Source organism: Coturnix japonica, chromosome Z (assembly GCF_001577835.2).
Source record: "Coturnix japonica isolate 7356 chromosome Z, Coturnix japonica 2.1, whole genome shotgun sequence".
Classification (NCBI taxonomy): domain Eukaryota; kingdom Metazoa; phylum Chordata; class Aves; order Galliformes; family Phasianidae; genus Coturnix; species Coturnix japonica.
In genome coordinates, this window is record NC_029547.1 from 62,664,091 (window position 1) to 62,676,418 (window position 12,328).

Sequence of the window (12,328 nt, forward strand, 5' to 3'; positions counted from 1 at the left end):
TTTACATTTTATTTCACTGCTCTTAAGAAGCGGATAGGTCATCAGCTGGTCTTCACTGCTAAAAACACTGAGAATGTACGGTGTCGGTGGCAAATGGAACAGACGTTTTGCCTTTAACTTTTCCTCCTATTATCACGCCAGAAGTTGTACTAAATTCTTTGTGATTAACACTTCTCCCAAAGGAACATCAAGCTGTCAAACAATGCGTACCTGTCCTCACTTGTTTGCAGATGCAGTTCAGGTAAAGTTCCATCTTCTTGGTGAGATGCACTGTAACAGGACTGAACATAACTTGTTCTGCACATCTAAAAGAACCCACGAGCAGGCTCTCATGCACTGCTGTGAATAATGAGTGTACTACTTTATCAGAAAAGCAAGCAAAAGAATCCTCCAGCACAAAAGAAAAAACTACACTCTGTTACACTAATGAGATCTCAATGTCTGTAACTTTCTGTACAACTACAAAGGACAAACGCAGTTAAGCAAGACAACTTGATAGTAAAAGAGACAAACACTCACTGCAGCCAGGCAGGATAAATTCTGATCACCTCCTCATCCTTTGGTTTGGCTCTAATAATCCAAGCTTCAGGAACAGATTCTCGGAATACTGAGCCCAAGTTGCTGTCCTCTGCAGCATCGTTCCTGTTGATAATGTCATCAGACAGCAGCGCCTGCTGCGTGAAGGTCTGCAGCTCGTACTCCTGCTGGTCATCATTTATATAGTATGCTCTCAAAGCAGCTTCCTACAGCACAGAAAGATAAATTATCGTTTCCATGAAATGGCACAGTAATACTCACACAGTTGCTGACATTCACAAATATGCTACTTGCAGAATCAACCTTTACAATGCTTTTAAAGCACTGAATAAAAAGGAAAAACAACAGCAAAGCTTTAAAAACAAAAACAACAACGAAGCACTGATCTGAGCACAGTACTTTTCTCAAGTGGCAGTGACTTAAACACCATGTTTAAAAGCAAAATTCAGCACTGATAAAGCTGACGTGCAGTGCAGGCAAAGTCAGCTCCACAAGTAAGACGGTAAGTTACACTTGATTTTGCACACACACTCTGCAGTGCACACAGCCCAGGAAGTCAGTGAGGAAAACTGGCTGTAATCTGACCTAGAATTATATGCAGCAGCCTGACAAAATGTGCTTAAAAGTAACAATCCTAAATAAAAGCACATTCAGCCTGCTGGGCAGCTTTCAATGGAGACTATTGATATGCAGGTCGTTAAAAGTGATTCTCAGAACTCTAATTGATTTTAAGCACATTATCAGGACAACAATTTCAATGAGCTTCAAACTTCAGTAATTCTGAGGTAATGTATTGTACAGACTCCCTATGTCAACTGCTTTATGACTTGGGAGTCCTTACCCTACAAAGGCGCAACTCTCCATACACTCTTTGCATAGCATAGGGTCTCTACTTAAGTTATAAATCAAGATCCCTATATAGAACACATGGATGAGTAGAGTCATCTTCCCACCCAAAAAAGAACACTGAAACAGCTGGACAGTGGACTTTATGTAATCAATAATTCACTACTTTCACAATCAAGCAATGAATGTCAGCACTGAAAGTACAATAGTGATGGCTATGCAGCATCAACTTCAAACTACTAATGAAGACTACCAATCTACAGAAGAGGAATGAGATCTAAGCAGCTGATTATCTAGTACAGCATATATATATATATATATATAATATATATAATATATACATATATATCCTGAATACATCCAGCTCACATCAGTAAAATCAGACTTCATAACAGGAAGGAGAAGGAGTGCTTAACATATGACATTCCGCTGCATATGCTGCAACAGACTTCTAGACAACAGTATCTACAGATGTTCTACAATAAGAGCACTACACGAAGAAATCAAATTACATTAAAATATTCTGGACCATTTACAGATTTTGTTGTTGAGTTACATTTGTACAATCGATAGCCTTTGAATATTGCAATATACAAATTATTTGTTCCTTCATGACACTGCAGTATTGACCTTCATTGGGTACCTTACCACAACTTCTTCATTTTTTGCAATCCTTGGAACTGAAATCAGTCGAAATTGATTGCGTTTCACTGCGTCGCTTCCATCAAAGATCTTTAATGTTTGTTTGCCTGGAGGAAAACAATTATTGTATTTCAATAACACACCCCTCAAATAATTGAGCTACCTGCACAGGAATCATACAATGAAGCCAGTTCAGCAGTGTGAGAGGACAAGAAGGACACGTACTGTACCAAGTGCTGGAATGGCTCATAAAGATGATGAAGGGACAGAGGGACAGGAGTATCTCTCATATGAGGAGAAGTTGAGAGTGTCCATAGCAGAGAATGAATGCTCAGGGAGTCTCACCCACATCTTTAAGTTTGTAACAGAAGGGTGTAGATGTGAACAGATATAAGAGGCAATAGACAAACATTTTTTCTTGAGTTTAAATGCACTGTGAGATTGGTAAAATACCGGAACATGTTGTCTAGAGAGGTTCTATGTCTCCATTCTTGAAGATACTCAAAACCCAACTGGACACTGGACGTCATTCCTCTTTTATGTTTCAGTCACAGTATGAGCACATTTAAGTACAACCAATTTTCACTTCTGAACTATATTTATGAGTTTATTACCACTGTGCTGAGAGGGTAACTGATGTTCACAGCTTCTTAATACTAAAAAAATGATCTACTTGTTTAAAAACTGCTGGGTTAACGTCAGAAAAAGTAAGATTAATTCAGAAATCTGTCACAGTGATCTGCAAAGTTACTGCAGCATGGACAGATTTTAACCAAAAGACACAGTGTCCTGGGTGACCTTATCTCGGGCTAATACGGCCTGAGAAAACACAACAAACACGATACTGAGGCACAACCAAGGTTCTGAGTTTAAACTTTCATAACAGTATCAAGATCTCTACTGTTTTCTCTAGCAATCCAGATGGCAGACAACCATCTGAGAATAAAAACAGACATCCAAGTTTTAGTGCTTGTTTTCATTCAATCTGCCCTTGTAGCCTGCTTGTAAGATACTAGATGTGCTGACAGAATCCTCAGTAATTTTATCTGAAGGTTTTTACGAGCTTTCCACTTTGTAAGACAAGACAAACATTGCAAAGGGCTGCCCTGACTCAAACTAGTTTGCAGGGAAGAATTTGGATCTCAAGGATGTTCCTTTACAGCTTTGCAGTACACTCAATCCTGCTTTCTTATAATAAAGTTATTAATAAAGTTATTTATCATATAAAACAACTTCTATTTATGAGGAGGAAAAAAGAAAAAAACACTTCTCACTTCTTTTTTACTGTCCTCCTTACGGGGGCCACTTTTACTACAACCTGATGGAAGTTGCCTTTCTTGCAGATGAGCTTCTGGGGACAAACAAAAAGCCAAACAGCTACTTATTTGACCACAAACAGTCACCTGGAAGACCATTTCTGGACTAATTCAAGTGCAAATCCACATAATGAAAGTTACCGGGTGTCTTCTGTGAGTCTGGATACATCAAACTAACCTTGGAAAAGAAGATCAACTATAATCACTTCTATCATTAAAGAATGATCTTTCACTCTTCTGCTCCAAATATCAAGTTTAGGAGAATGATCAAATTATAGAAATGAGGTCCATGGCTCTTTTTATGGCAGCTGAACATTTTGCTAAGCATCTTTAGGGGGAAAATCCCTAAACACCCACACATGCTGCCCTTGCTCATTGCTGAAAATGCTTTATTCCTGCATGAAGAATTACAGTGAAGGCTCCCCCTGCTCTGTCAGGAGGTTTGGGAGAAGACATAAACAAGCACTAAGTCGATGTCTTGGCTAAAACCAATAAAAGAATGTTACATGCCACTCTGGAACACTATCAAATGGCTTTGACACACATAAAACAGAAAGAAAAAAAAAGAAAGCAAAGAAAAAAGAGGGAGAAGCAGCAATGAGATCTGACAAGCCTCGTCACAAGGACCCTTAAGACTGGTAATAACATTAGCCATATTCTTTCCACACCCTTCTGGTAATGATGACACAGGGAGATTCTACAATATCTCTTGAAGACACTTGCCAGAAAACCTCTTTAAATTTTCATAAAGTACATTCAGAAAAAATTCTTGACCTTCCTAAAAAAAATACCTACAGTAGTAAGTGTTTTGATCACCAGTTGGTAGGAGACATCAAGGGTGAGAGGAAAACATTCATCGAGCAAGAGAGGGACCGGGTGACTGAGAGGGAACCAAACCAAACAGGCAGCAAAGCTGGGGAGTACATGTTGCTACTGGGAAGAGAGGGGAACTGGGAGATGCTAGTGATGGACAGCTTACAAAACAAACCCGAACACACAGCTCAGAAATGAGAACAGCAGCAGTCCATATCAAGTGTCAGAAAGGGCAGACAAAGAGGGCTGAGGGAAGAAGAAAGAAAGAAAAGCACTGCAGAGGAAAAGTGAAACAAAACAAATGCAGCATGTGATTTTTCAGAAGACTTGTTTTTCTTTTCCAAGCTGTTACAGCCAAGGAAGGGAAATCAACTCTTACAGCCTTTTCCAGCATTCAAGCCAGTACCTCAAAAAATCTTCAAAATGCAGATTAAGGAAACTAACTTGTGGAAGAAAAGGTTTCACCATGACATCACGTGCAGCATTTCAACTTGTTAGTTAACGCCTCTCCAAGTACCTTCAAACATAAGCTTTTCTGATAAAAGAAGTAGAGGACGTGGAGAAACATCATCAATCAAGCACTACCTATAATGGCTAAGCTTTAAAGTAAATTAAAGCTGCTGAGGCCTTACTATGTAGAATTCAAGTGCTCTCAGTGTGTTATTGATTACTGGCAAGCAACCAGGGCAGAATCTGATGTCCTTGTACATTCCCAGATCCCTGCACATTGACACAAATGTAAGAGCCTGCAATGACTCATTTTTCATGTCAGGAGCTGCTGAGGTGGCTCCTCTGGGGTCAATTTGTTGCATGTATAAAAGAAGCCATTGCTCTTGTATTATTTTTTCACCTACTGTGTCTTCATACTACCATGATATAAAGGTGAACGAGCTTAAAGCTTGCCTCAGGCGTCTCAAGCTTGACAGGACAAATCTGTGGTAGCATCTTAGCCGGGACCAATGCACTGTGTGTTATGGAAACCAAGAAGATCTACACTGGTTCAAATAGAATTCAACATCCCATCTCAGACAGGACAGGTGTTGCAGACTTCTGACAAGTACCCCTGAGGAGCACTTTTAACCCCCCCCTTTATCCCAGATATAGGAGCAATTTAATCAAGCATATATTCTGGGGTGAGATCTTGTTCCCAAGTACACAAACAAACAAACAACGAAAAATAAAATAATTTTAAAAAATAATCCTATTTTGAATTTCTGTTTCTACAGCAACCCAGGCAGCTACATCAGGTAACAAGTATCATGCTTTTCTGCTTACTGATAATAATATAGGGACTGGGATGCCCCTTAAATCATGGCTGGTGTCAGCATCTGAAAAGTAAAGGTTTGAATAATACACCAAGCCCAGAAAATATGAGAATTAATATATTTACAAAATGCCTTGGAAGTTGCCAGCCTGGCTCAATACTGTTGCAATGGAGTACATTCATTTCTACTATAGCTTGCCTGATCAAAGCTATAAATGCACCCGGCATCTTAATAAGATCCAGATCCAGCTATCTCAAAGGAAGAAGTTTTGAAAAGATATGATGTCCATCCTATAAGTTATTTTCCTGTCTTTAGTTGGTTATCACGTTGAGTGAAATGTCTAGCTGGGATTTATGTCACATGTTCTTTTCAGAAGTAATTGTGTGCTGAATTACTGAAGAGCAGAAAGTAAATTCAGGAAAGCTAAATTTTGTGGCTGATTTGACAGGGTAATGAATTGACTGTCACTTCTGGTAATCTGCCAGTGGAAAGCAGAGATGAGATGATAAGAACCCTGGATGTGTGCTGGACCTCAAGCTGAGTCCTGGCAGTAGAAGAATGCCTATAAAATAAATTAAGATTAAATGAATTAAATCCTAGAATAAATGAATATTTACCATGCACTGCAACTCTACTTACTTGAATCTGTTGAAATTTGGACATCTTTTGCTGGTCCCTGTGTTGACCCGTCAACATCATCACCTTCATCTGTGAAAAAAGAAAAGACTTTAAGTGAGGACTTTTCTCCTCCATAAAGCCTATCATCTCCTATGAGTTGCTTGTGTGTGTGCCTCTGTCCACTCTCAAAGTGAAGGCTGTTCCTGAAGCCAAACAGTGACAATGCTCTGATTTACTTTTGTTATTCAGGGCAACAGTTCGGCTATTCACATCAAATCCTACCTAATAATCCCCATACTGAAAAGTAATGCAGAGGATCCAGCAGAGATGCATCCAGGCTAACAAAGACCAGCGACCTCACATCAACTTGACTCAGCATTAGGACTGGGATGTCAAGGTCTCTGAGAGAGGGCAACTGATCAATCCACCCACACAGCATTATTGTAGAAGAGCACCAATAAGAGCACCAAGAACACCTCCCCTTCCCCTCAAGCCTGTCCCTGACCACCAGCTAATGGCTGATCAACACAGCATTCTTCTGATTCAAAGGACATGACCTACACTTTAATTAAAGGAATGTAAACAACATTATTACTACAATAAACTTGAATGTGTATAATAAAATTGGTAGGGTTAACAAGTACCCTGTACACCAAAGAGAAAATCTTTCTCTTCCATCACTTAAAATAATGAAGAAGAAACTAAAAGAGCAGCTATAACCTTGGATGCTCCCCCCCCAAGCTGGTCTGTATTCAAGTTTTGTTTAGAAGTGACCTATAAATTAAGAAAAAAAGAGCTTAAATCTGACAAACTAAAAGAGTACACCGCTGTTTAAAAGATAAACTTGTTTAAAATCACAGACATCATACCAAAACAGGCTGTTTAAAAAGCTCTTGATTAACTTTTGTTAATAACATAAATGTTCCTTCACTAAAGCTTTTGGGAAACTTGTCAAATACCAAACAATACACAAATCAAGATTCATAAGGACCTTCCTAGTATAAATGAGCTCAACTGCATTACTTATTTCTGGTATCAAGTTGGAAGAATTAAAGACTGCACCACTTCCAAGTATGTGCTGTACTTCACCTTCCCCTGGCGAGGAAGCAAATTCATTAAAAAGAAAAGTAATGCACTGAGTAAAGTCATGCCCATCAACAAACAAGCCACATAAGGCTTCCTTTGGCCCTGGACATTTTTAAAGGTCACTTCAGTGCATATACACTATGTAGGCTTAGGGTCATGTACCTCCTGCAGTAGTATCACTGCTGCTGTACTGTCTGAATATGCCAGCACGTGGCTCCTACTAGCATATAACTGCCAACAAGCACACTGAGTGCAATCCTAGGAAGAAGCTCAAAGCAAAAAGCTCAAGAACAACCTGTCAGGCTGAGGAAAGAGCAGTTGTAAATATTTCACCTGTATTTTACCTACCATGTATATTATATTCAGAAACAGAATCAAAATATCAGTCAACAAATAATTCAGTGGTTCCAAAGAATTCCCCTGATCCTAAAGAGCTGTTAAACAAACATACACTCTAGATGGCAGCAGAACATTACCCTGACAAATACACGACTTCCAGCACAGATGTCCTAGAAGGGCAAACACTTACAGAGAGGCAAATAACAATATTCTTACAAATCACAAGCTAAAGAAAGAACAAATCTCTACCCTGCCCATCATGTCAGCAAAAAGTTGTAAGTACTGCCATGAAATCAGTGAATATCAGCAATCGTAGGCTCCAGAGGATGGTAACACAAGGTTAAACACGCACATCAATTAGCTGAATATAACTTTGAAAGCTTTTACCTGATTCTGTTTGCAGGTTTTCTGATATTCGAAAACAGTGCAGTTTGCTGAAGTTGCGAGAAAATAACTGCACACAGCTTGGAGGGAGGATCATACTCCTTAATCTTCCAAAGGTACATTCTGGACTGACAACTACATAGCAAGCAGCATGAGCCTGTAAGCAGGAGCATCAGTTAAACACCTTCTGAAACACCAGGAAAGCAAACACACATATAGCAAAATACGCTCTGCAATTGCAAAAATTTGGCTAGGATGTTTATAAACCTTTTGTAAATCACTTTCTTGACATCAGTCATTTCGTCACATTAGATTTTCATCTGTTCCATTAAGTTGTTAAACAAGGAACGATGGGAAGTTTCACAGTGAAGAAACTGCAAGCACAACAGATCTGCTCTGTTACAATCTGGTAATTTTCAGACAGATATCTGGGAATAGTAAAATGTTGATTTCAGGCCACGATCTTCTGTTCTATGTGGACACTTCCTGGGGTACATAACAAAGGCACACTGCTTAAACTGAAGAACTTTTAAACAGCAATAACCTGCTATTAGTGTAAGCATACAAGCAACTTGCTGGCAAGGACTAGCTTGCAAAATTCTGGGGTAAGATATGCTTGGAGCTCTACTGCATCTGCCTTTTTAATTGTCCTAGACCCTCCACTACTGCTGAATATGCATGCTCTGTAACTGCGGCCCTGCCGCCTGTCACATACGTGAGGCTGTTTGCAGACAGCTCCTGCCACCTCAGAAATCATGAATCGGATTCCAAATACAAAAAACACCACTTTTAAAATAAATAAGCAAATAAACGATTCAAACAATACCTGAAATATGGCATAGCATCAGGCTTCCATTTTAAATGATTATTACATTGTGTGCCTCACCATGCATTATGTGACAGATCAATTTAGTTCACCAGATGCATATCTCGGCTCCCACCTGCACCTGGTACTAGTTTACACTGCAATCATCTTTAAACAAAAGGTACTATTCAGTTGAGGGACTAATTCTGATCTACACACCAGACTGGCATTCATGAAAGATACTGAAGGACAAAGTCGTCCTGCACAGGAATTAAGTGTCAGTCATGTGTCAGCACAACATACCAGGATGCCGCACCATTCACATCTCATGCCAGACAGCACCTCAGAAGAGCCACAGGTTTTTTTGCAGACTTCACACCGAGCTCCTGAAGGAAGGTTTCCCTCCCTCCAGTGGTGATGGTAAGTGTCCTGGTAGGAAACATCACAGATTAGCATTGACAATAGCTACAGAAACATCTTCAAACTAATTCAAAGCAAGTAATTCAGTGGGAAGTCAGGAAGTCTCATCTCCGACAGACTGCAGGAAGACAGGAATGTCGTAATGTTCACCAGGGAACAGCCTACTCTACAGGAAAAAGATAATTTCATTCCAGCTTCCACAATGTAAGTATTTAGAAAGACGCCACATACTGGTTACAGCTTTTAATCAGGACATTTTATACAGTGCGCAGACTTTCCAGCAAGAGTTCAGTAAACCTTGAGAATCTAAGTTCATCTCACTATCTGCAGCACATTCCATAGCCACAAGTCTTTGTCTAGAGACAGGGCTGCAAAAGAGCTTTGTTAACTGTCAGCCTGTGCAAAGAAAAAAACAACCCAGAAAATAACAAACCAAGCGGTCAGGACTTTTGTCTCCCACACCTCTAACCCTTATTTTTGCAGTGAAAATGTGCGAGCACATTCTGTATCAGGCAAACTGACACTTACGTGGTCCTGGTGCCCATCCTGGTGACACTGCCGGCAATCGCTGCAAGCAAACAGGAGACAATCTGTGTGGACGTGCAGCTCACAGACTGAAAAGATGAAAACAAGAAAATCTCTAAGTCAGAGTCCCTTAGTTTCTCTGTTCCTCCTCCAGTACCTTCCTGCAACACATTTTCATCAATTCTTGCTCTTTTCTGTTCAGCAATGATAGGCAATAAAAGATTACCAGCACTACCCTGAGTGTTGCTCCACTTCCTTTGTGTTAAATTAATGCAGCAAATACGAGGAAAGGCTGAGCTGACTTTGCTTATAACTACTACTTGCCCTTTTTCTTCCATACAGTAAGCTGAATTTGTAGCAACTGTTTGGCTTATTACAGCTTTGTATCAACTTTTCATGTGATAAGCTGCATGCTATCACGCTTTTTTTTTTATCATGCTGAAGTCCACTCTGATTTAATCAAATCCAAAAGACTCAATGTTAAAAGCAGGAACAGAAAGTTCTGCATCTGAACACCAAGCGTTGAGCCTAATGTAAATTATATTCCTGAAAGCGTGCTCCAAACCCTTCCCAAACCCAATGGAACCTCAACACACGAGGTGTCTTCCTTGCTGGGTAGAGTACAACAGCCTGAATATTTCATTTGCTCAGGAACTAAATCCTCCTCATCACTGGATGACACACTGAGCATTGCATTTTAAACTCAACCAGAACAAACAGGTACGTTCATCCTAGAGATCTGTCTAAGCTATGGTACTTCTCTAAGGAAGACACAGATGTATGAAAAAGATATATCTCTAGCTGCTTTTTAAAGACTTCTCTACACAAGTGCTCTGGGAAGGCATCCAACTTCTTGGTCCAGAAAACAAAAGTAAGAGGTAGGAGTCAAGACTCTCCAAATGTAATTTTTCCCCTGTAAAACAGATAACTGATCCAAGCAGGCTGCAATAGTCTGAAGAGTGTAACCTGAAGACTGAAAAGGCAGAACTGTGAATGTTATCTCTGCTACCAGAAACCATTCCGAAAACAGTATTCAACTTCCTGAAGGGTAATACCTGTTTTGAAAGAGTTCTCTCCAACCTGCACTCACAGTCAGAAAGAAAATGTGTGCATGTGAGGGGCAGGAGTGCCATAGGAGTTGAACCCTTAAGGCAGCTTAATCCCACTGATGGGAAAGATAAGGTTGCTCACATGTAAAGACTGATTCAAATCAACACCCCACCAGTTCTATCTTTAGCAGCACTTCCATAACCCACTCAGTTCTTTAAGTCAAAGCAGAAGGTTTTCTGTTCAGCTTTATTATGGAAGTGCTGTGAATGCATTTCAGAAATACAAACTGGACAGGACAACCTTTAAAATACTACCCATGCTCCTCAAAAAACAAATAAGACCCATTCATTAAGTAAAAGTTTACTGTTCCTGACTGATGCTTAAAAATAAACTACTATAAAGCGACCAATGTTAACAAACGTTTGTGTTAGTCTGTTTTTTCCTCCTCTATTTCCATTCCTTCTTGGAAAGAAAACGAAACGGAACGGCCAGCATCCTGAGTCCAAGCTGAAGAGTTTTTAGTGCATTTTCTACAGCACGAACAGCTACCCACTGCAATTAATAACTGTCAGTAGAGATTGGCTCATACACTTAATAGGCAAGAAAATAGAATATTTGGTATCCAGTCTTGTCAGGAGCTAAGATACATATGTGCTTGTTTCTGAAAACAGATGCCCTATCACACAAGCACGGTGAGCAGTATTAGTCTGTTAACTTTCCTTTAACAAAACAACACAAAGCCAAAAAAAAAAAAGATATTGCAAGACATGGAGAGCTTAATGCCAATTGCTTTAAAAGTGCATCCAGCTACGTCAGCCATTTGCTTAGTAAAAGTAACTTCACGTCAGCAGCACTTCCTGTCTTAGTTAAGCCAAGTTTCCCAAGACAAATTCTTCAAACCTCAACATCAGAGGAGAACATCATAACCAACAGCAGACTTGTACCACTGAGCACAGCCATTATGAATCAGCAAAAAAGGAAGCAAGTCTAACTTCTACATTCCTATCTGAAAGCTGATTTCTAAAACAAATTCTAGAAGTACTTTTGGAGAGGAAGGGAAGGATCATTTCTTTTTGGTACACCTGATTAATCTCAATTGAGATACATTTTTGAGAAGCCAAGGAGACAAAAGTTGAAGATATTGGTATTAACAACATGGAACAGCAAAATCTCACCAAGCAAAACAAAAACGATCTGTTGAATCCACAGAACATAATTCAGAATCTTCAATGGACTCTAGAAAGTGCCTACACATTTGTATTACCTAACTGCAATGGGATTTCACATATTTCATGGAAACCTCTGAAAAAAAACCCATATTCACTTGCAACAGGTACAAAGGCAATATAATATAACTAAGATCTTAAGAAGGTGAAGGTAAATTTTAGAAAGCTTGAACTAAAACAGATCACTAAGCTGAAGCTGTTTCTCAGAGTTAAGACGACGCAACTGGAGAAAATTTTCTTTTCCAATTCTTGGTTTATTTCATGTCCCACACCAGTTTCAAAGGCTAATGATGATACGCCATGGGAAAAGACTCTGTGGCATCTGCTGCTCCTTGATCATCCCACCAAGGCAGCCAGCTCACATGGTAATTGCATTAAGAGACAGATTCCAATTCGTCAGTAGAACAAATTTTAGATTTGTGATGGAATTCACCATTTTTTGCAGAAGCAAAAAAA

General features: G+C 39.6%; 1 protein-coding gene across 1 annotated transcript in view; it reads right to left on the reverse strand.

The window, feature by feature from the left end:
* Nucleotides 1–12,328, reverse strand: part of DGKQ (diacylglycerol kinase theta) — a 57,967-nt gene that overhangs the window by 24,100 nt on the left and 21,539 nt on the right. The window contains 7 exon segments of the mRNA XM_015849987.2: nt 211–270; nt 520–743; nt 2,032–2,132; nt 6,059–6,127; nt 7,850–8,003; nt 8,955–9,080; nt 9,600–9,685. Of these exon segments, the coding sequence (XP_015705473.1) occupies nt 211–270; nt 520–743; nt 2,032–2,132; nt 6,059–6,127; nt 7,850–8,003; nt 8,955–9,080; nt 9,600–9,685 (820 nt within the window).